Below are 25,316 nucleotides of genomic sequence, written 5' to 3'. Positions count from 1 at the left end.
TTGGGTATCAGCTCAGGTCACGATCCGAGGGTCACAGATCAAGACCCACATCAGGCTCCAGTGAGCGTGGAGTGGAGCCTGTTAAGATTCTCTCTCTCTCTCTCTCTCTCTCTCTGTCATTCTCTCTCTCAGCACCTGGGTGGCTCTGTTGGTTAAGCATCCAACTTCGGCTCAGATCACAATCTCATAGTTTGTGGGCCCGGCGTCGGGCTCTGTGCTGAGAGCTCAGAGCCCGAAGCCTGCTTCAGATTCTGTGTCTCCCTCTCTCTGCCCCTCCCCTGCTCACACTCTGTCTCTCTCTCCTTCAAAAATAAACATTAAAAAAAAAAAAAAAGATTCTCTCTCCTTCTTTCTCTGCCTCTCCCCTTCCCGTGTGTGTATGCACGCGCTTTGTTTCTCTCAAATAAACATTAAAAAAACAATAATCATTATTATGGCAGTTCACTTTAGCTGAACCCTTACCATTTGCCAAGGGCAGCACTAAACTCTTAACAGGTATAAACTCATTTATTCCTCACAATAATCTTATAAAATAGATGTAATCATCACACCCATTTTCAAACTGGAGAAGTGAGGTTCCAGAGGAACTACAATTTGAATTGTATTTATCTAGGATATTAACCTGTATACCATGCTGCCTCCTTAAAGGAAGCCCAATCGCTAACAGTGACGAATATTCAAATACAGAGGTGGCCATAGAATGGCCACCACTCTTACACTGAAGGATGATCTTGTTTTCTAAATCAACAAAGAACAAATAATGGTAATAGCCTTTAAAGGAATTAGGCAGGGGGCCCTGGGTGGTTCAGTTGGTTAAGCGTCCAACTCTTGATTTTGGCTCACGTCATGACCTCATGGTTTGTGGGATCAAGCTCTGTGTTGAACTCTGTGCTAAAAGCATGGAGCCTGCTTGGGATTCTCTCTCTCCCTCTCTCTGCCCCTCCCCTGCTTATACTCTCTCTCAAAAATAAATAAACTTTTTTTTAACAAAGGGATTAGGCAGATCTTTATACATTACTGTGGAATGGTGCAGACCAATAACCACTCAAATGAAGGTCAATGAACTAATCATTCCAGGTCCATAATGAGATAAAAAGCTCGTGCCAGAACCTAAATCATCACATCACTAAGCACTGCTTACTTCAGCTGACATTCATTTTTAGCAAGAGTTTTGGGATAAAGAAAGCAGTACCACGATACACTTTATCTCCTCATGGACTGGTAACAATTAGTTTGCTGTCCAGCACTGGTCTAGGGACCAACTCTGAGCAGCGCTAGTATAGATGATATATTGCTGAGCAGTATTAACTATTCTGCAAATGATCACATTCATTAACTAAGTAAGTAGATTGATGTGTAAATATTACGAATGTAAATACAAATAATGCCACAGGAAGTATATACACCAATCCATTTGAGAATTTCCATTTTTTGTCTTACCAATTCTGTACTTTAGCCAATAAGTTCTGTATAGTCATACAAGTTATGTAAGTGGGATTTTTTTTTAAATAAAACAGCAAATGTTTTATTTTCCTACTCTTAATATTTTTAAAATTATCTGAAGCCCATACATTATTCAGATTTCTGGAGTTTTTACCTAAATGTCTTTTTCCTGTTCCAGGATCCCATGCAAGATGCCATATTAAATTTAGTCCTCATATCTCCTTAGTCTCCTTTCAGCTACTAAGTTTTCTGTACCCTTTAGTTTATTATTATTGCTTCCTGAGCCAGAGTTCATAAAGTGGCAATACACTAACATTTTTGGAGCACTTACTGTGTGCCCGCTCGTTTGTTCAACACTCTGTTTGTCTTAACAATGCTCTGAGGGAGGTGTGGAGGCCGCTTTTAGGCACCAGGCTTGAGCAATGGAAACTTAAGCAAGGCAAAAGGGCCCACAGATCACAGTTAGGCCACAGGCCCTAACTGACCAATAGGCTACTTACAACCAGGCACAGTTCCTAACATTACCAAAACAAGGGAAAATTCCGTATGTCCCTGTACTCTTTCACTCCGCCCTATAACCGCCCTCACCACCTCCTGGTGTCGGTCTCTCCTTTGCTGCCCTGCCCACTGGCAGTGTATTCAATAAACTTCTATCTCCTTTGTTCTGCCTTGGGTGAATTCTTTCACTGGCCTCGCTGCCAGCACCCCCCCCCCCCCGCCCCACAATCACTATTATTGTATCTCCATTTTACAGGCAAGGAAAGTGAGACAGAATGGCAGTAAGTAATTTGCCCATAGTTAAAGAGCTGGAGAGTGGCCTGGCCAGGATTCAGACTCTGGCAATCTGATTCCCGAGGCCATAAACTATAAACTACTACGCTACATGAAACATATCAATCTATTCAAGCAAGCACATTTCAGAGTATTATGTGGTAATGGAAAAAGGGACGTAACAGGGATGTCCGGGTGGCTCAGTTGGTTAAGCGTCCAACTCTTTTTTTTTTTTTTTTTAACGTTTTATTTATTTTTGAGACAGAGAGAGAGAGACAGAGCATGAACGGGGGAGGGGCAGAGAGGGGGGAGACACAGAATCGGAAGCAGGCTCCAGGCTCTGAGCCATCAGCCCAGAGCCTGACGCGGGGCTCCAACTCACAGACCGCGAGATCGTGACCTGAGTGAAGTCGGACGCTTAACCGACTGAGCCACCCAGGCGCCCCTAAGCGTCCAACTCTTGATTTTGGCTCGGGTCATCATCTCCCGGTTCATGGGCTTTCATGGGATCAAGCCCCTAGTCGGACTCTGTGCTAACAGTGTGGTGCCTGCTTGGGGTTCTCTCTCACCCTCTCTCTCTCTCTGCCCCTCTCTTGCTCGCACACTCTCTCAAAATAAATAAGCTTAAAAAGAAAAATAATGAAAATGGGGAACATGGCCAAATGAGAGTGTCAGAAACACCCGAGAGATGACTGACCACAAAGACAATAAAAGTAACTTTCATTGTATTTCATAGTGCACAGAGCTATTTGTACATTATTGCACAGTTTAATTCCAAGACCGCTGAGGAATTGCAATGCCTGACAGAAAAGAGTTAAGTTAGTATTATAGTCTAACTTAACTCTGGTATGAAGCTGCAAGGCCCCAGCTTCAAACAAGAGATACCTATTTATAGATAGGTATTTGGAGAATGCAGGAAAATGAGTATAATTAAAACCCTAAACACTAGAAAAATAGTGTGGAAATCTTCCAAACATAGACTTTCGGTGACACGTGTATGAATTCCTGTAAACATTGTTAATACAACTGCAATAGAAGTTCAATTTAAAAAAGGAGTGGTCATTTGAAAAGGCATTCATCAGCTCCTTCTTTTTGTAGTAGTGTACTCGGAAAACTCTCTTTTCTAAGGGACACAAGATCTAACAAATTCCTTTTTTTAAAGTTCCAAAACTTGCTGGCTTTCTGTGCCATTATTAGTAAGGAGTGCATCAACTGTCTGCAGTGATGAAGAGAAAAAGGAAACGTGGGCGCAAGGAAGAAATGAGAGCAAATTACTGGAGCTCAAAGGTCAGCCTGAGAACAGCCCTCCACTTTTATGCTCGACCTGTGCCTTCCAAAAAAGGAGGCTCTTCTGACCTAGCTCTCTTCACCTTCCCCTCAGTGAAGGACAGGCAACAGGCAACAGGAAGTCCTACGACAATGGTCACACCTTTGGCCTTGAGTTCCAAACTTTCTCTTGACGCTTGGAGATTATAACGTGAATGCACTGTGCTCAAACTGTAGAATATTAATATGAGGCACAAGAAGAGGCACCTGGGTGGCTTAGTCAGTTGAGCATCTGACTCTTGGATTTGGCTCAGGTCATGATCCCAGGATCGTGGGACAGAGCCCCACGTCAAGCTCTGCACTGAGTTTGGAACCTGCTTAAGATACTCTCTCTCTCTCTCTCTCTCTCTCCCCCTCTGCCCTCTCCCACTCGTGCTCTCTCAAAAAAAAAAAAAAAAAAAAGAAAGAAAAGAGAAAGAAAAACAAATTAGGCACAAGGAAAAGCCATCACTAATCCTCACATAACTTTCATGAACTACACTGACAAGACATCAAAATATGCCATACTGTCATGACCTATGTCAAACAAGATGAGCAGACTGACTTCTTCCCACGTGCTCTCTATGGTAAATAATGTCTGGAGGCTTAATTCCATTTTTCAAACATGCTAATTTCACAGCCAGACTAAAATGTGGACTTCCTCAGAAGGGAAAATCGGCTGACTTAAGTAAGATAAGCAGACACCTATTGTTCTATCTTAATTGCGGGAGGTCTAAGGGAGAGAGCTGTTTTTGTAAGCTGCACCTTCAAAATAATAAAAGCAAAGGGCAAAAGTCCAGAGGCCTTCCACAGACCAACTGAGAAAGGAGTTAGAAATGACAGATCAGAAACTAGCACATCAAGCACTTTGAGAAATGCTGGAATCTTTGTAAATGCTCTGGTTATGCCAGGTCAGCTACTCTGCTGTGGTGCCAGGAAGGCTGGCGGGTGCTATCTCTGACATGGGGCCCTGAGTTATAAAGGTCTCTGCAGCCAGCTTTAGAGTGGAACTCCAAAGGATAAAATGAAGCAGTTCCACAAGAAAAGAGACATTACCACCTGCAAACTGCAAGAATGAAAGCAGAGTCTGGACGATCAGAAACAGCAAAACCCCAGAGCCTTTCCAACAGCATCTCAGATTATCAATAAAATGTGGATGCTGTCACACTCTGCCCACTATAGGAGACCTCAGTACACATTTTCATCCCTAAAATCCATACATCCTGGATTTTTCTAGGTGCAAATGCAAACCTACATATGAAGAATTTAAAACTAAGGCGCTTGGCTGGCTCAGTCAGAGGAGCATACAACTCTCGATGTGGGGTTTTAAGTGTGAGCCCCACGATGGGTGTAGAGATTACTTAAAAGTAAGTAAATGAAACATTAAAAAAAAAAAAAAAGTGCCATTATCCAGAGGGTGAAGCATTAAAAACAAAAAAAGAAGAATTTATAACTGTTAGTGTAATATTATTTGCTCTCTTATATGTATATCCTCCCCAGGGTGCTGAACTTAGGTTATAAACATTATTCTAGATGGTAAGGACCAGGCCCTGTAATACTTTTTAGGAAAAAACACAAGACTAAATTCTTCTCATAGTATCTTCAATTCTATAATCTATAGAACTGTCATACTAAAATAGAAATCAATAATGGAAAAATCTAAAATAACTGTCTGAAAGGGATTAAGAGAGTAGATATTAAAAGTTCTCATCACAGGGCACCTGGCTGGCTCAGTCAGAAGAGCATGTGACTCTTGATCTCAGGGTCATGAGTTTGAGCCCCAGGATGTGAAAGAGTTTACTTTAAAAAAATAAAATAAAAAAATAAGTTCTCATTACAAGAAAAAAAATTGTAACTGTATGGTGACGGATGTTAATTAGACTTACAGTGGTGAACATTCTGCAATATTTACAAATATTAAATCATTATGTTGTACACGTGAAACTAGTATTACGTCAATTAAATCTCATTACTAAAAATTATATTGATAGGCTCAAAAAAATGTATATTAGACTTCTATTTCCTATACCATAGTAAAGTTAGAGAGATACCACTGCATGAGCTATCTAGTTGAAACTAGAATGCAGGCTAAAGTATTTTTAAAATATGATTTTAATCACATCATCAGCTTTCACATAAGTAAGGAATTTAAAAAGCCCCCAAAGAAGATAAAGTCAGTATAAAATAGACCAATGATAATAAGTGCTATGGAGAGATATAAAGCAGGGGAAGGGAGATGCAAAGTGCCAGGAGAGAATGTGGCTTATAATCTTCAATAGTGTAAAAGATTTATAACAAAGAAAACTGTGCAGTTAAAGTAAGAAATCAGTAACAAAATGATAACTGAAATAACTCTACATATCTGGAAAATTTTAAACACATTTTTAAACATATCACGGGTGGCAGGCAAAAATCATAATAGAAATTAGAAAACGTGATAACTGGAAGATGACAAAAATACTACCTATAAAAATTTGTAGAATCCAGGTGTGCAGTGTGTAGAGGAAATTTTATTAGCTTACATATTTACATTAGAAAAGAAGAAAAATAAGAACTTGGAAAATAAGAAAAAACTTAAAAATTGGCAAAACAATGCTCACCAAAAAAAAAAAAAAAAAAAGGAAGAGAATAATAGGAAGAATAAACCAGTGAAACAGAAAACAAATATACAATAAATCAAGAAAGCAAAAATATTGCTCTTTTAAAAAACTAATAACTCTGGTGAAGTCAATCAAGGAAAAAAGGGGAAAAGGCACACAGACAATTGTTGTTCATAGAAAAGAGGCATCACTGCAGATGCTGTGGGATTAAGAAGATATGAGAATATTATAGCCAATGTTATGCCAGTCAATCAAAAAATATGTAAATGTGCAAGCAATGACAGATACTTTTTCTTGATGAAAGCACTAGATCTAGATAACTGTAGTGATGAGTTCTACTAAACATTTAAGAGTCAGGTAATTCCAATCTTACATGAAATCCTCCAGAGAATAGTAAAAGAGGAAACAATCCTCAACTAATTTCAAACACTATTACTTTCAGATCACAATGTAATTGTATTTTTTTAAAAAAAGAGAAATTAAATATTCCCACTTTTTTTGTTTTAATTTGAAAGTGTATTCCTATATGCCTCTTGGGTCAAAGAAGAAACCAATTTGATACAAATCAAAACCACAATGAGATACCACCTTACACCTGTCAGAATGGCTAACATTAACAACTCAGGCCAACAGATGTTGGAGAGGATGGGGAGAGGATCTCTTTTACATTGTTGGTGGCAATGCAAGCTGGTGCAGCCACTCTGGAAAACAGTATGGAGGTTCCTCAAAAAACTAAAAATAGAACTACCCTCTGACCCAGCAATTGCACTACTAGGCATTTATCCACGGGGAAGAGGTGTGCTGATTCGAAGGGACACATGCACCCCCATGTTTATAGCAGCACTATCAACAATAGCCAAAGTATGGAAAGAGCCCAAACATCCACAGATGGATGAATGGATAAAGAAAATGTGGTATATATATACAATGGAGTATTACTCAGCAATCAAAAAGAATGAAATCTTGCCATTTGCAACTACGTGGATGGAAATGGAGGGTATTAAGCTAAGTGAAAGTAGAGAGACAAAAATCATATGACTTCACTCATATGAGGACTTTAAGAGACAAAACAGATGAACATAAGAAAAGGGAAGTAAAAATAATATAAAAACAGGGAGGGGGACAAAACAGAGGAGACTCCTAAATATGGAGAACAAACTGAGGGTTGCTGGAGGGGTTGTGGGAGGGGGGATGGGCTAAATGGGTAAGAGGCATTAAGGAATCTACTCCTGAAATCATTGTTGCACTATATGCTAACTAATTTGGATGTAAATTTTAAAAAAATAAAAATAAAAAAATTTTAAAAAGAAACCAATTTGAGAAACTGAAAATACTTAGAACTTAATTCTAATGAACTTTACATATAAAATCTTGTGAGATGCAGCACAGGTGATACTTCAAGGGGAATTATCATAAATAATTATTAGAATGAAGAACAGACACCTTTGTTAGGAGTAACACACTTGTCAGAAATAACATTTATATTAGAAAAGAAATTTGTCTTAAATGCTTATAGTAGCAGAAAAGGATAAAAATGAATAAGCATCCAACTTAAGACAATAAAGAACAGAATAAACCCAAATAAAATCACAAAGGTCATAGTAAAGATAAGAGCAATGATCAATAAAATAAAAAAGAAAAACCAGCAAAAATAGACAAGCCCCCTTTAACATTCAGCAAGAAACAGAGAAGAGAAAAAAATTTTTTTAAGTTTATTTATTTTGAGAGAGAGAGAGAGTGCACACAAGCAGGGGAGGAACAGAGAGAGAGAGGGAGTGGGAGAGAATCCCAATCTGCACTATCAGTGCAGAGCCCAATGCAGGGCTTGAACTCAAGAACCATGAGATCATGACCTAAGCTGAAATCAAGAGCTGGATGCTCAACTGACTGAGCCACCCAGACACCCCAATGATATATTATATTCAATACAGATCAGCCACTTTTTAAAAAGATAACAAAATACTATCAGTAACATACCAATATATTTGAAAACATAAAATAGACAAATTTCTGGAAAAATATCACTTATCAGAACTGATGCCAGAAGAAATAGAGATAATAAATAATCCTATAACTAATAAAGGAAATGACTAACTACCAATGAGCGGTTAAAAAGTTCTTCACATGGGGTTCCTGGGTGGCTCAGTCAGTTGGGCAACCAACTCTTGATTTCCACTTGGGCCATGATTCCCAAGGTCATGGAAGCCAGCCCTGCATCAGGCTCCATGCTGGACATGGAACCTGCTTTGGGTTCTCTCTCCTCTCACTCTGCTGCTCTCCCCTGCTCACGCTCTCTCTCTCTCTCTCAAAATTAAATACATAAATAAACTTTAAAAAAGTTCTTCAAAGTAAATAACTAGACTCAGATAAATAGTTCTTCCAAACTTTCAAGGAAAGGAATATTCCAAAATGTCAAACTCCTCCACAAAATAGAAAGAGAAGTAATACTCTCCAACACATTATGTGAGGCTAGTATAACTTAGATATGAACCCAGACAAGGATATTATCATAAAGGAAAACCACGGGCCAGTTTCATTCAGGTATTGAGAGGCAAAAAACCCTTAATACTGGCAAACTGAATCCAATTGTTTTTGTTTTCAAAGTTTATTTATTTATTTATTTAGAGAGAGAGCGCGCAGGGGGAGGGGCAGAGAGAAAGAAGAGATAGACTTCCAAGCAGGCTCTGAGCTGTCAGCATGGAGCAAGACATGGCTTGATCTCATGAACCACAAGATAATGACATGAGCTGAAACCAAGAGCCTGATGCTTAACCAACTGAGCCACCCAGGTGCCCCTCCAACTGTTTTTATATACATAAAATACAACAGTGAAGACAGTTTAATTCTAGAATGCAAAGATGGTTTAATATTAGGCAACCTATAAACATTACTCAACACATTAACAGATTAAAGAAAAAGCATTAATAGACACAAAAAGAAAATAAGATAACATTCAACCACCTATTAATGATTAAAATCTCAAGTAAACAAGAAATATAAGAGATTATACTTAACCTGATGAAAAATGCCTATAACAAACCGAAAACAATCATCATCCTTTAAGGGAGGACAAGCTTAAAACCAATCCCTTTAAATCGAGAACAAGAAAAGAATGCCAAAGTCACCACTTTTATTAACTTTGTACTCCAAATTCTGTCTAGGGCAAAAATACAAGAAAAATAAATTAAAGCCATAAAGTTTGGAAAGTGGGAAATAAAACTGTCTTGCTTTGCAAATAATTTTTTTACAAAAAAGAAAAAAAAAGAATTAGACATAGTAATAGACCAGCAAAGTGGTGTGATATGAGACCAATATGCAAAAATAAACTGCATTTCTGTATAACAGAAAACAATTTTAGAAGAGATCTCATGAACATTAATAATAAAAATATCATGAAATAAATCTAACAAAAACATAGAAAATATAAAACTTTATAGTAAGACATTTTAACAAGAACTAAGTAAATGGAGAAATATTCACATTAATGCATAGGAAGAACTAATATTATATAGATGCTAACTCCCTTCTAGTTGACTTACAATGTCACACAATTTCAATCAAAATGCCTGTAGGTTTCCCAGGGAAGGAAAAGCTGATGCTAAAATGTATATGGAAGAGAAAAGACCAAGATCCCCAAGGTAGTTCTGAAAAAATAAGTAAGGAGGATTTGGCCTATCAGATATAAAGAGTTATTATAAAGCTACTGTAATTCAAAGAATGTAATACTGGTGCAGTAACCTATAACTAACCAATGAAACATAACAGTACCCAGAGATAAATTCATGCACATATGAAACTGTAATCAGGACAGAAGGAACTGGGGGGCACCTGGGTGGTTCAGTCAGTAGAGCATGCAACTCTTGATCTCAGGGTCCTGAGTTCAAGTCCCACAATAGGCACAGAGCTTACTTTAAAAATTACACAAAATAAGACAAAACAAAATCAAAGAAAGTAAAATAAAATAAGAAACTATTTAGCAAATAAAACTAAAAAAATAAATTTGGCCATTCATATGAAAAGAACTGAAAATATATCCCTAGCTCACAGTATGAACAATAAACTTCAGATGAATTAAAACCCCATTAATTTGTCAAAAACAAAATTTTAAAACATTTAGAAGAGGATGTAGACAGATATCTTTCTGACTTCAAAGTAGGGAAAGAATTGCTTAAACACCAAACAGGTTAATAATTGATACATCTAATAAATTTAAACAACCTCTGTTTATCAAAAGATACCTTTTATAATTGTGAAAGTATAAGCTACAACCATGATGAAGATATTTGCCATAGTTATAATTGGTAAGAAATTAATATTGAGAACATACTAAAAAGAAAAACTAAAAAATCAACAAGAAGACAAACTAACAGATAAATGGGCAAAGATATGAATAAGTATTTTAGTGACAAAAACACACAGCCAGCCAAAATGTGAAAAGATGCTCTTTTTTTTTTTTAATTTACATCTAAGTTAATTAGCATATAGCACAATAATGATTTCAGGAGTGGCATTCAGTGATTCATCCCCTATGTATAACACCCAGTGCTCATCCCTACAAGTGTCTTCCTTAATGCCCCTTACCCACTTAGCCCATCCCCCCTCCCACAACCCCTCCAGCAACCCTCAGTTTGTTCTCTGCATTTAAGAGTCTCTTCTGTCTTGTCCCCCTCCCTGTTTTTATATTAGTTTTGCTTCCCTTCCCTTATGTTAATCTGTTTTATATCTTAAATTCCACATATAAGTGAAGTCATGATATTTGTCTTTCTCTGACTAATTTCACTTAGCATAATACCCTCTGGTTCCATCCATGTTATTGCAAACGGCAAGATTTCATTCTTTTTGATTGCCCAGTAATACTCCATTGTACATAGATACCACATCTTCTTTATCCATTCATCCATTGATGGACATTTTGGCTCTTTCCATACTTTGGCTACTGTTGATAGCACAGCTATAAACACTGGGGTGCACATGCCCTTTCAAAACAGCACACTTGTATCCTTTAGGTAAGCACCTAGCAGTGCAATTGCTGGGTCATAGAGTAATTCTATTTTTAATTTTTTGAGGAACCTCCATACTGTTTTCCAGAGTGGCTGCACAAGTTTGCATTCCCACCAGCAGGGCAAAAGGGTTCCTCTTTTCCCACATCCTCACCAATATCTGCTACTGCCTGAGTTGTTAATGTTAGCCATTCTGACAAGTGTGAGGTGGTATCTCATTGTGGTCTTGATTTGTATTTCCCTGATGATGAGTGATGTTGAGCATTTTTTCATGTGTCGGTTGGCCATCTGGATGCCCTGTTTGGAAAAGTGTCGATTCATGTCTTTTGCCCATTTCTTCACTGGATTATTTGTTTTTTTGGGTGTTGTGTTTAGTAAGTTCTTTACAGATTTTGAACACTAATCTTTATCTGAGATGTCATTTCCAAATATCTTCTCCCATTTCATTGGCTGCATTTTAGTTTTGCTGATTGTTTCCTTTGCTGTGCAGAAGCTTTTTATATTGATGAGGTCCCAATAGTTCATTTTTGGTTTTGTTTTCCTTGCCTCCAGAGACATGCTGAGTAAGAAGTTGCTGTGGCCGAGGTCAAAGAGGTTTCTCCTCCACGATATTGATGGCTTCCTAACTTACGTTTAGATCTTTCATCCATTTTGAGTTCATTTTTGTGTATGGTGTAAGAAAGTGGTCCAGGCTCATTTTTCTGCGTGTCGCTGTCCAGTTTTCCCAACACCATTTGCTGAAGAGACTTTCTTTATTCCATTGGATATTCTTTCCTGCTTTGTCAAAGACTAGTTGGCCATATATTTGTGAGTCCATTTCTGGGTTCTCTATTCTGTTCCATTGATCTAAGGGTCTGTTTTGTGCCAGTACCATACTATCTTGATTATTACAGCTTTGTAACATATCTTGAAGTCCAGGACTGTGATGCCTCCAGCTTTGTTTTTTTCAGGAGTGCCTTAGCTATTCAGGGAAGATGTTCTACCTTATTAGCAATGAAACACATACAAATTAAAACAAAATACCATTTCGCCCCCAAATAGATTGCCTCTCCAGAAAACCTATCTTTATTGCTGCTTATTGTCCACTAAAATCTTCCTCTCCTTGGAGCACCTGGGTGACTCATTTGGTTAAACTTCAGACTTTGGCTCGGATCATGATCTCATGGTTTGTGAATTCAAGCCCTGTGTCGTGTTCTGCACTGATGATGCAGTCCCTGCTTGGGATTCTCACTCTCTCCCTCTCTCTGTCCCTCCTCCACTGACACTCTCTTTTTCAAAATAAATTTTTTAAAAATCTTTTTTTTTCTCCCAAATTTGTATTTAAATTCAAGCTAGTTAACATATGGTATTGGTTTCAGGAGATTTAGTGATTTGTCCCTTGTATATAATACCCAGTGCTCATCACGAGTGCCCTCCCTAATGCCCATCACCCATCTGGCCCATCCCCCACCCACCTCCCCTCCAGCAACTCTCAGTTTGTTCTCTATAATTAAGAGTCTCTTGGGGTACCTGGCTGGCTCAGTTGGTTGACAGTCCAACTCTTGGTTTCAGCTCAGGTCATGAGCTTATGGTTCATGGGTTTGAGCCCTGTGTTGCACTCTGTGCTGACAGCTCAGAACCTGCTTGGCATACTCTCTCTTCCTCTCTCTGCCCCTTCCCCACTTGCAGGCACACACTCTCTTGCTCTCTCAAAATAAATAAATAAACTTCTTTTAAAAAATGTGTTATGATATGCCTCCCTCTCTGTTTTTATCTTTTTTGAATGTTTATTTACTTATTTACTTACTTATTTACTTATTTTTTGAGAGACAGAGAGAGAGAGCATGCACACAAGTGGGGAAGGGGCAGAGAGAGAGGAAGACACAAAATCTGAAGCAGGCTCCAGGCTCTGAGCTATCAGCACAGAGCCTGATGTGGGGCTCGAACTCACAAACTGTGAGAACATGACCTGAGCTGAAGTCAGCCGCTTAACCAACTGAGCCACCAAGGTGCCCCTTATTTTATTTCTCCTTCCCTTCCCTTCATCTCTTTTGTTTCTAAAATTCCACATATGAGTGAAATAATATGGTATTTGTCTTTCACTGACTGATTTATTACGCTTAGATTAATATACTCTAGTTGTATCTATGTTGTCGCAAATGGCAAGACTTCATTCTTTTTGATGACTGAGTAATATTCCATTATGTATGTATAACATCGTCTTTCTTCATCAGCTGACGGACATTTGGGATCTCTTCATAGTCGGGCTATTATTGATAATGCTGCCATACACACTGGAGCGTAGGGGTGCCTGGGTGGCTCAGCTGGTTGCATGTCCAACTCTTGATCTCAGCTCAGGTCATGATCTCATAGTTGACTTCAAGCCCTGCTTCAGGCTCTGTGCTGACAGTGTGGAGCCTGCTTGGGATTCTCTCTCTCCTCTCTCTCTGCCCCTACCCCACTTGAGCTCTCTCTTTTTTTCTCTCAACATAAACAAACTTAAAAGAAATTGTTTTTGAAAGATTTACTAAAAAAATGTTGGGGTGCATGTGCCCCTTTGAATCAGTATTTTTGTATCCTTTGGATAAATACCTAGTAATGCAATTGCTGGGGTCATAGTGTAGTTCTATTTAAAATCTTCCTCTCCTTCTGCCATGGTCACAGAGTCATAGCAGGAAATCAGGCTGTCCAGACAGACTATGTTTGCCAATCTCCCCTATAGCAGATGTGGCCATGTGACTAAATTCTCACTCGTTCAATGAATGAAAATTGTGTGTGCTACTTGTGGCCTGGGTTTTAAAACACTGGGGCACGTGCTCCTCAAGACTCCTTTTCCTTCCCATGAGCTAGAACACGGATATACTTAAGACCCAGTTTCAACCAGGGAGACAAGTTCAGTTCCCTAGGTGACAGCAGACCAACAAGGTGGAGAAAATTCCAATAATTTAATGAAGCAAAGCAATTCTGATGGCCTGGATCACACACCTTCAGAACGTGGTACAAGAGACAAAGGAAAGAAAGGAAATAAGGGAAATAGGGAACAAAGGGAAGGAAGGAAAAAAGAAAAATCTCTATGTTTTTACATTGCTGTCTTCTAGGGTTCTCTTTAGTATAACAGTTTAGCATTTACCTTAAATAATCCGTTGCTCCACAGTGTTTCAGGATGCAGAGTTCTGATCCATTCCTGGGAAGAGTGTAAATACCCAGGATTTTGAGAAAAGTCTGACATTACCTAGTAAAGTTGAACATGCTCATTCCTTATGACTCAGTAAGTATACCTAGAGAAATGTACACCAGGAGACACCTATAGGATATTATTATTCATAATAGCTAAAACTACAAATAACCCAAATGTCATACCGAATGAATAGACTATTTTTACACACTGGAATAAATACACCAATGAAAATAAATTAACTACAGCTGCACACATTCGTGTGGATTAATCTTAATATCATAATATTGAGTGAAAAATGGAAGTCGTAAGAACACTTAAAATTTTTTATTAGGAAAAATTGTAAACACTCTCAAAAATAAGAGAATAATATAGTGAACCCCACATACTCAATGATTATTAATTCATGGACAATCTTATTTTATCTGTATTCCTACCTATTTCACCTTCCCCCAGATTATTCTGTAGCATATCCTAGACACCATAATTTCACCCATAAATATATCAGCATGTATACTCAAAATATAAAGATTTTTTATACATGCCAAAATACTATTATTTTAATTTTTTAAGTAATATCAATTTCTCAATACCATGAAAACATCTGGTACATGTTCAAACTGCTCTGTATTTTTTTTTACATAATCTCTATGCCCGTTATGGGGGCTCAAACTCACAACCCCAAGATCAAGAGTCGTATGCTCTACTGACTAAACTAAGACTGGTGCCCCTAAACAGCTCTGTATTCTTCATGTACAAACACAACATACAACAAAACCATAAAGGAGGGGCGCCTGGGTGGCTCATTTGGTTAAGCATTGGATTCTTGATTTCCGCTCAGGTCATGATCTTGAGGTTCATGGGTTTGTTGGGTTTTTTTTAATGTTTATTTATTTTATTTTTATTTTAATTTTATTTTTTATTTTTTAAAATTTACATCCAAATTAGTTAGCATAGAGTGAAACAATGATTTCAGGAGTAGATTCCTTAGTGCCCCTTACCCATTTAGCCCATCCCCCCTCCCACAACCCCTCCAGCAACCCTCAGTTTGTTCTCCATATTTAGGAGTCTCTTCTGTTTTGTCCCCCTCCCTGTTTTTATATTATTTTTGCTTCCCTTCCCTTATGTTCATCTGTTTTGTCTCTTAAAGTCCTCATATGAGTGAAGTCATATGATTTTTGTCTTTCTCTGACTAATTTCACTTAGCATAATACCCTCCATTTCCATCCATGTAGTTGCAAATGGCAAGATTTCATTCTTTTTGATTGCTGAATAATACTCCATTTTGTGTGTGTGTGTGTGTGTGTGTGTGTGTGTGTGTGTGTGTGTATACACACCACATTTTCTTTATCCATTCATCCATCTGTGGACATTTGGGCTCTTTCTATACTTTGGCTATTGTTGATAGTGCTGTTATAAACATGGGGGTGCATGTGTCCCTTCGAATCAGCACACCTGTATCCTGTGGATAAACGCCTAGTAGTGCAATTGCTGGGTCAGAGGGTAGTTCTATTTTTAGTTTTTTGAGGAACCTCCATACTGTTTTCCAGAGTGGCTGCACCAGCTTGCATTGCCACCAACAATGTAAAAGAGATCTTCTTTCTCCACATCCTCTCCAACATCTGTTGTTGCCTGAGTTGTCACTGTGACAGGTATAAGGTGGTATCTCAATGTGGTTTTGATTTGTATCTCCCTGATGATGAGTGATGTTGAGCATTTTTTCATGTGTCGGTTGGCCATCTGGATGTCTTCTTTGGAGAAGTGTCTATTCATGTCTTTTGCCCATTTCATCACTGGATTATTTGTTTCTTGGGTGTTGTGTTTGATAAGTTCTTTATAGATTTTGGATACTAACCCTTTATCTGATATGTCGTTTGCAAATATCTTCTCCCATTCTGTCGGTTGCCTTTTACTTTTGTGTATTGTTTCCCTCACTGTGCAGAAGCTTTTTATTTTGATAAGGTCCCAGTAGTTCATTTTTGCTTTTGTTTCCCTTGCCTCCAGAGACACGTTGAGTAAGAAGTTGCTGCGGCCAAGATCAAAGAGGTTTTTGCCTGCCTTCTCCTCGAGGATTTTGATGGCTTCCTGTCTTACATTGAGGTCTTTTGTCCACTTTGAGTTTATTTTTGTGTATGGTGTAAGAAAGTGGTCCAGGTTCATTCTTCTGCATGTTGCTTTCCAGTTTTCCCAGCACCACTTGCTGAAGAGACTGTCTTTATTCCAATGGATATTCTTTCCTGCTTTGTCAAAGGTTAGTTGGACATACGTTTGTGGGTCCATTTCTGGGTTCTCTACTCTGTTCCATTGATCAGAGTGTCTGTTCTTGTGCCAGTACCATACTGTCTTGATGATTATAGCTTTGTAGTACAGCTTGAAGTCTGGGATTGTGATGCCTCCTGCTTTGGTTTTCTTTTTCAAGATCGCTTTGGCTATTCGGGGTCTTTTCTGGTTCCATACAAATTTTAGGATTATTTGTTCCAGCTCTGTGAAGAATGCTGGTGTTACTTTGATAGGGATTGCATTGAATATGTAGATTGCTTTAGGTAGTATCGACATTTTCACAATATTTGTACTTCCTATCCAGAAGCATGGAATCTTTTTCCATTTTTTTGTGTTTTCTTCAATTTCTTTCATAAGGTTTCTATAGTTTTCAGTGTATAGATTTTTCACGTCTTTGGTTAGATTTATTCCTAGGTATTTTATGGTTTTTCGAGGTTCATGGGTTTGAGCCCTACATCAGGCTCTGAGCTGAAAGTGCAGAGCCTGCTTGGTATTCTCTCCCCCCCTCCCTGCCCCTGTCCCCCTTTTTGACACACACACACACACACACACACACACACACACACACACAATAAAGGAAACTATAAAATGGTCATAAATTGTAAAGAAAATAAGGGAATGACTTTAACACTAAATTCATCAGAATTGTTGGGGGGGGGGGCAGTCCATGGGATGAAGGAAGATTTGTCAGGAAAAGGGCAACATGGGATTTCTAAGACACTGAAAATGTGTCTAACAGCTGAGCTAACAGCTCAGGTATTCATTTTATTTTTTTAGTTGTGAATAATCATTGTCTATACCTATTTGTATATACATTTCACCAAAAAAAGAAAAGAGAAGTTGCTATTCCTAACACACACACACACACACACACACACACACACACACACACTAGCTGAACTCAAAGCAAAGCAAAACCAAAATATATCACTAAGTTGTAAGCAAACCAGAAGTTTGAAACTGTGCTGTGGACAAATGTGATCAGCAGAGGTTCAAGCCAAAGATCAAGTTTTGCTTGGATTTACTTTGTCCCATCCCCATCCTGAAAGAGGGTGGAGCTCAAGGTGAGATTCTGGCATTAAACCAGTTGACTTACCAAGGTATACTGCCAAAAACACAGGAAGTACAACATATACCGAGAAGGAAGAGAACCAGAAATTCCTTCCACCATGCATTACAGCCGACTATGTGCATGTGAAGCTCAGCCCCACTCATGCAAAGCAGCCACAACAGTGACCTGCACACCACGAGCACTCTAACTGGTAGCTGCTGGTGTGATTATTTTTCATTCTTATTTCACCATCCTTTTATAGTCTTTTTTTTCAACTATTATATTTCTCCAGGTGCACCTGGGTGGCTCAGTCAGTTGAGTGACTTTAATTCAGGTCATGATCTCCCAGTTCGTGAGTTTGAGCCCCATATCGGGTTCACTGCTGTCAATGCAGAGCCTGCTTTGGATCCTCTGTCCCCCTCTCGCTGCCCCTCCGCCACTTGCACTCTCTGCCTCTCAAAAATAAATATTTAACAAAAAATAAAAAATAAAAAAAAATAATAAAATATTTCTCTGTACCAAAATGTTCTTCAAAAACTGTTGGGGCACCTGGGTGGCTCAGTCGGTTAAGTATCTGACTCTTGATTTTGGCTCAGGGCATGATCTTACAGCCTGTGGGATTGAGCCCCTCACTTGGTATTCTCTCTCTCCCTCTCTCTCTCTGCCCCCCCCCAAAATAAATAAACCGGAAAAAAAAAAAACTACTGTTAATGACTGCATAACATTCCATGTGTATAAGTTAGTTAACCATCCCCAGTGGAATTTAGTTAACCATTCCCCACTGTTGGACATTTAGTTTGGTTTTAACTTTATGACTTTCTAAAGAAGTTACACACTACTTGAATTCAGTTTAGTTCTGTGGTAATACTTTATTGGACACCCTCCATAATTTTCAATGATCACCATGTTAACTTATACTATAAAGGAATGATAATCCAAATATCACTCTACCCACTCAAGAAATATTTAATAAAGCCCTGTACTAAAAGGTATGAAAGATACATAAATAATAAATTCTATTGTCATAGTACTTTCTGTTATATGTCAATTATACTTCAATAAAACTGGAAAAGAACAAAGTACTGTCTCATGAAGAATCAAATTCACAGTTATAAATTAATTCTTCATTTCCATATTGATTTAAAAAATATATTTTTCTCAAGACCCTGAAATTAAACCAGTGACTTGATCCGATGTCATAAGAATCCTTTTTACCACCAGTAAATAAAATCTGCTGACTGGACCACAGTTTTCACTTCCCATAAAATGTCACTGAACAAAGGTAAAGAAAATTTAAAACAAAAGTTGCAAGCCAACACACAGCAGCTCAGGAAATAGGCTTTTAGGCTCTGTTACTTGGATGAAAAATGACAACAAAAAATCCACTTATAAGCTGCTGGGGATCTCTCTGGTTTGCCTACCACATTTCCCTTTTTATATACGCCATTCCAAAAGTACATGGGACTTTATCAGAATGATTAAAGATTCGCCCACTTTGGGATTTATTCCGGTAGCAGGCTGGTGATTACTTATTTGAATTTCAAAAAGCTCATTTAAGTCAGAATGTAACAAAGAAGCAGTTGAAATATAAAGAAAACTAAAATTAAACAGACAAGGACTAATTTTTACTGACTATTTATTATGTGCAAGCCTGTGACAAAGCTTTCTACAAATCACCTCATCGAAACCTTAGAAAAACAAGAAGGTAAGTACTATTATCAGCCCCATTTTACAGATGAAGAAATGGACTCTCAGAGACCATGCGTGTGATCAGTGGCAGGGCTGGATGACTAACACCAAAATCTGTGCTCTTAAACATGATGTTCTGGGGAGCCTGGGTGGTGCAGTCGGTTGAGCGTCCGACTTCAGCTCAGGTCACGATCTCACGGTCCGTGAGTTCAAGCCCCGCATCGGGCTCTGGGCTGATGGCTCAGAGCCTGGAGCCTGCTTCCGATTCTGTGTCTCCCTCTCTCTCTGCCTCTCCCCTGTTCATGCTCTGTCTCTCTCTGTCTCAAAAATAAATAAACGTTAAAAAAAAAAAAAATTTAAACATGATGTTCTCTTTCCTCCCATGCTGAAATATCAACAGGAGTGCATATATATGTTGTCAACAAAGTAGAAAGTAACTCCAGACCAACAAACAAATACTTTCAAATGATTAAAAGTGTTCTCAAACAACGATCCCTGATCCCACCTTTTACCTCAAAAAATGAAAACAAAAATAGAGTAAGGAGATATACAGTTTACTCTCTTTACCTTAATTTTTAATTGTCTGAACAGAAGTGAAATAGGTAGCATGAATGAAATCAGAAAAGGGTCTGGTGAAGCTACAAAGCAGACTCGCAAACCAGAACCAGAGTTGAAAACGTGTGCCCCCCATATTGGTCAACACTTCACAAGAGTAAGCAAACCAATCTCGATTGCCAGAACTGAGATTTATCATGCTGTAGCACATGCCAACTTGCATCTGTATTTCAGAAGGACGTGTTCTGCTCAAAAATTTCTCCCAAACTATTCCTTAATAGATTTTGAAGTTCATGAAACTAATCAGGGTTTCCGGGCAACGTAACAGGGCTTACTACACTAGCTGGCATTAGTTTGACCAAAATTTCAAGGAAGTTACAATTGTACATATTCACCATATTTTTTCCCCTGATCTTAAGGCAAGCATGTGAAGCCGCTGCCCGCGCATTGTGGTTTCTTGAAATGATCTTGGTGAAAAAAACAACTTAGTTACGGCTAATCAATTTAATTAACTCCTCCTGTTAACAGACCAGAGGCATTGCTGTTCTCTTCTAGGTCCAACTAGGATTCCTTCAATGAATGTAAAGTCTAAATAGTGAAGTGTTCTATCTCCTGCTGTACTTTGTGAGGAATCTAAAAGTAAATCATTGTTCCTGAAAACAAACGACCTGGGTTTTTAGCCCCAGGTATGTTAATTGTGTAACTCTATCATTATGCTTCCTTGCATCGTATAAATGAATGGGTTGGACAGGAAATGTTTCATGTCCCTCCCAGCTATAAAGTTTTAATTCATAATTTAAGTTGTTGCTGTTTTCTATTACAGGTTACGTGAAAGGACATCAGATGCAGACACAGGTTCCATATTAGTGACAGCAGCACTTTTTCCTGTTGAAACCCACTGCATGACATGGGGTCATATCAAATTGAATTGGCATTTCCTTGTGTTCCATCTGCTACCAAAATGTACTATTTGTAGTTCAGGCAGCAGAGTGGTCGAAGAAGAACAGATTTTCTTGGCACTTCCTGCACATATGGCATGTAGATGAGTAGGAGATTATCCCTGAGAAAATACTGCAAATAATAGTTGTCAATTCTTAGCAACTAACAACATGCATTATTAAAAACAAACACAACCTCTCGTTCATGAGTTCCACCTCACAAAATGTGTCTTTTGATTCTTTTGGCTCCCATATGGGAGCTAGTAGTTTTTTTATGTGAGCCACAATACTTTTGCTGCAGAATTCAAAAATTGCATAGAATACTAAAATCCAGATAATCTCCAAACCTTCTGTTAGCCAGTTGTTATGATCTTTTCTACTGCTAAGCTTTTTGCCAGAGATGCTAACAAGTAACAGTCAACTGATAGGAGTTTCATACACTTCTCCAGACAAGTAGCTTTTTAAGAGCCCCCACAAACAAGAGATTAACTTCTCTGGATTCTAAATCTTTGAGAAGTTGACTAACATGCATGAAATAGTCTTTCTTCTCCTAGCTAACACACTCCTTTTAAATTTAAGGGGGGGGGGTGCCTTTTGTCCCTGATTTAGACCAATCTGTTCTTTGATAATGTGTATAATTCACAATTCTACCCCCTCTTACAATTGTGTGCTATGCTTTTCTGAACACGGTTTTATTATTTTTCTGTATTCCCTATTGCATTACATTTTAATTTTCTGAGAACTCAAATAATGTATAGTGTTTGTGAACTGATTATTTTTTTTAAAAAGTGAAAGCAAAGGTGATTCCCACCCCCGCCCCACCAAACCAGGTAGTAAATGAAACACAAAAGGCTTGAAAATTTTTCTAAGTTATTAATTGAATTGAATTGACACGACATCTTAGAAATGAGGGAATCCAAACTCCTTATCTTATAGGTAAGACAACCAAAAGTCAGAAACTAAGTGACTTACCATGACATATCTAACTAGATGTATTTATGGTTTTATACGTAAAATTACACACTGTCACCTATGATGGTTCTTTCTACAGTTGAGAACAGCTCTGGGAAGTCTGTTCCTAAAACATGTGCAGGCAGCCACACTGGCAAAATCCCACATCTGGAGTCACTCCTTGAGATCAAATCATTATCTCAGAAATTCTGAGATATGTGCAACTGGTATCAGGGAAACGGGAGAGAGAAAGAAAGAACAATACTCCAGAGTATTAAGTTTTAAGTCAGAAGGTTAAAAAAAAAATCACACATAATAAAAAATGACTCTTGAAATCACCCTTACCCAGAGAGTCACCCAGAGTCCAATATATATGACTTTATTCACAGGGAACAAACCTATGTCTTCTGGGTCCAGCACAGCTGGTTTTCTGTTAGCAATCAAACAGGCCACATTTCTTTTGTTTATCATCAGATGAAATAGTTGGCTGGAATTAAAAGAGGTAGTTGTTCCAAAACCACGTATCTTTAAACAGCACACTAGCACTCTGCCAGGGTAAGATGTTCACCCTTAAAGAGGGACTCAGGAAATACAACAGAAAATCAGAGTCCTGCATTTCACATCCCTCGTAAGGAACCTACTGTCACTGCATGGGACAGCTTGGCCTCATGCACTATTTCACGGTCATTTTTGTCCCACTTGATCTTGATTTTGCCTAGAAGTGCAGGTGTACTGGTGCCCTTAAAGGTGTACGTGATCCAGCTCCACTGTATTACCCTATTCCCATAACTGCATATGGGTAGGATGATGTGGGTTAGACATAGGATGTGTGAAAGCAGATAGTGTGGACGCAGGTCCTGATGAGAAGGGCAGGTCAGGTGTCAGAGTCATACAGCAGCCTCTTTCAGGCTGTAGGTCTGTGTAAATGAGGAAGGTTGAGAGGACTAGGGATCACTTTCTATGGGGCTGAATTTGTTCCAAAAATAATCTTCACCGTGTTCATAATTTTTCCTTGCATTGGATTTGATAGACGCATTGTAAACATTGCAACACATCCCATTTTATTGATTTTTAATCAGTGTAGAGGGCCTGTATCTCAAGCACATTAGTAATCATGTAACAATAGAATTCACATTCTGAAAGAAATTAACCATGAAACTATTTTTCATATAAGGACTTGATCATGGACAAATGAGCTTAGAACAGAAATAACTAAGCCAATACTTGAAAGTGCATTCTGCCAGCCGGTGCTCCAGGCAGCAAGAAAGCCAGACTACCATCCCTCCATGATCTACCACAAAGAGCCATGTGCAAAACCTTGCACAAGGAATGGTGATGAGGAACAAGAGTTCCACCTTAAAATGAAAGGTTGTTCAGGCCGTGCTGGAGTAACATTGAGAGGTTCTGCTTATGAAAAAGTTTACCTGTCACTAAGGAAATAATTACTCCTCTGCTATCCTAACTTCCATGTCAATGTAACCAGTTGCTGTAAGTAGAAATTATCTTAATTACAAGCAGTTAAAAATCGGTTCCCTGAACAGTGTTTAGCTTACATCCTTTATAGGGGTTAGCCTAAAGGAAAGCATGAGTCCCTGGGCTTCCACACGGCCTTTGTTGGTGGCCTAGATGAGTGGGTCCAAATCCACCCTCAGGGCATGGAGGGTCCACCAGGTCCTCGCATAGGACTCTGGGCATTTCCACAACTGGACCACACAAAAGAACACCCAGGCTGCTCCTGCCTTTCCCAAGGCAAGTAAGGAGTGCCTCTCTCAGCAGCCCTTTTAGAAGACTGTATCAGAAAAAACACAGGTGTCTGCATAGCAATTGTTATGAACTTTGCAGTGAATATTCCAAAGCACAGGATCAACCTCAACACTCCATCCATTGTCTCAATAGGGAAAATCCACCCAGGAGAGACCACAGAAGATGAAAAAAACAAACAAACAAAAAAAGACAAAAAAACAAACAGCAGAGATAGATGTTCATTAAACACTTCAACAGCAACACAAAATACTTGTAGCAGAGAGAAAATCCATTTTTAAAAACCCAAGGTACATTAAGTAAAAATGCTTAATCAACCTTAATTAGGTTCCTTCATTAGTTGACAATGTAAATGGACTGAAACTACCACTTAAATATCCAAACCTTCATTTTACATGCAAGTAGCTTCCAGCAAATGATAAAGCAATACTCCCGGGTGAGTGTGGAAGATGGCACTGAATTCTGGCCCATTGTAAAGGAGGAGTCAGATTCCACTAGTCCCCGCTTGGTTTAACAGCCAGGCTTTCAGGGAGCTGTTTTCTAAACGGCGGACTCGCCCTAATAAATTAATAGCGAACAACGTAAAGGTCTAAAATCGTCTGCACTCAATGAAGCTCCGGACCACTTGATGTCCAGACTTCAGGAAAATGATTCCTTAAAAATAACGTGACAAAGATACCAGTTAAAAAGAGTAACGAGGAGGAGGAAAAGGGTAACTGGTCAGCAACCACGGCTGCCGCCTGCCTCCCGTGTTAAGTTGCCCGGCTGAAGGTGGTGGTTAAGTTACAGCCAGTTCTCTCTCTCCTGGAGGTGCGCTCTAGGAGTCGGAGAAAGCCACCCGGTTTCCAGCTTCCCGTGGGCTTGACGGGACTGGGACGGGGATGGGCTTGCATGAAGCCCAGGGTGGCTCAACCAGAAGCTCTGGCTGTCCCTCACCGCCTTCCTCCAACGCAGACACCAAGTTAGAAATGCAACTCCTCGAGCACAATGACAAGAAGGCACACAAAAGGAGCAAGGCAGCCGCTCCCATCCTTACCTTTGACTTGACTTTCATACTCGGCTATGATTTCTTTGTCCTTCTTGAATCTGCTCGGAGTGGACATTATCCAGCTGTTCTGGGTCCGCTTTCAATGGGCAAGTTCTGTTCGGTCGTCACAAACCAGTCTCCTTGGAGAGGCAGAGAGTTGTACTCCCACACACGGGGAACCCGGAGGCAGCACCCACAGGAGGTAAAGGAGGAGGAAGACGAGGAGGCGGAAAAGAGGAGCGAGCCGAGGACTAGATTAACCCGGGCGCCGGCACCATACTCTCCGCTTCGAGCTGCCGTCGGTGATCCGAGGGGGGGGAGGGGGACCTCGGGGCCGGAGAGGCCCGGCGCGCAGGCAAACTCCCGCGAGCCAGCGGCGGGGGGCGTCTCCCTGCCCACCCCACCCGGAGCCGGCCACTTCCTCTACGGCCGCTGGGCGGACGCGGGGTTCGCGCCGGCGCTCCGCACCATTGTTACAAACCCGCACCGGGCGCTCGGGGGCAGGGCCGGCTCTGGAGGGCGGACGCCGCGACCCTCCCTTCCTGCTCCAGCCGCCGGCTCCGCCGCTCGAGGGTCCCGCCCGGGCCGGGATGCTGCCGCCGCGGACGCCGCTCCCCCGTCGGCAAAAGCTGCCGCTAGCGCCCGGGCGGACGAGAGGAAACGTAATCCTAGAGCGAGTCCCTGCTGCCGGGCCGGAGGGCGGCCGCTGCGCGGTCTGAACGCGTCCTGGGCGCAGCACCGGCGGAGTTTAGATCTCGACAGCCGGCGCCGCGAGGGGCCTCTGCCTCCTT

The 25,316-nt window shown here is 39.8% G+C and overlaps 1 protein-coding gene across 1 annotated transcript in view; it reads right to left on the bottom strand.

Moving 5' to 3' along the window:
- The window catches only part of SRGAP1 (SLIT-ROBO Rho GTPase activating protein 1), a 281,933-nt gene extending 256,863 nt beyond the window's left edge, over positions 1–25,070 (bottom strand). Inside the window, 1 exon segment of the mRNA XM_007082210.2 lies at positions 24,535–25,070. Within this exon segment, the coding sequence (XP_007082272.2) occupies positions 24,535–24,601 (67 nt within the window). The 5' untranslated portion in view covers positions 24,602–25,070.
- Positions 25,071–25,316: the final 246 nt, after the last annotated feature.

Source organism: Panthera tigris, chromosome B4, assembly GCF_018350195.1.
Source record: "Panthera tigris isolate Pti1 chromosome B4, P.tigris_Pti1_mat1.1, whole genome shotgun sequence".
In the NCBI taxonomy this organism is placed as follows: Eukaryota; Metazoa; Chordata; class Mammalia; order Carnivora; family Felidae; genus Panthera; species Panthera tigris.
This window is presented reverse-complemented; position numbering and strand designations above follow the sequence as displayed.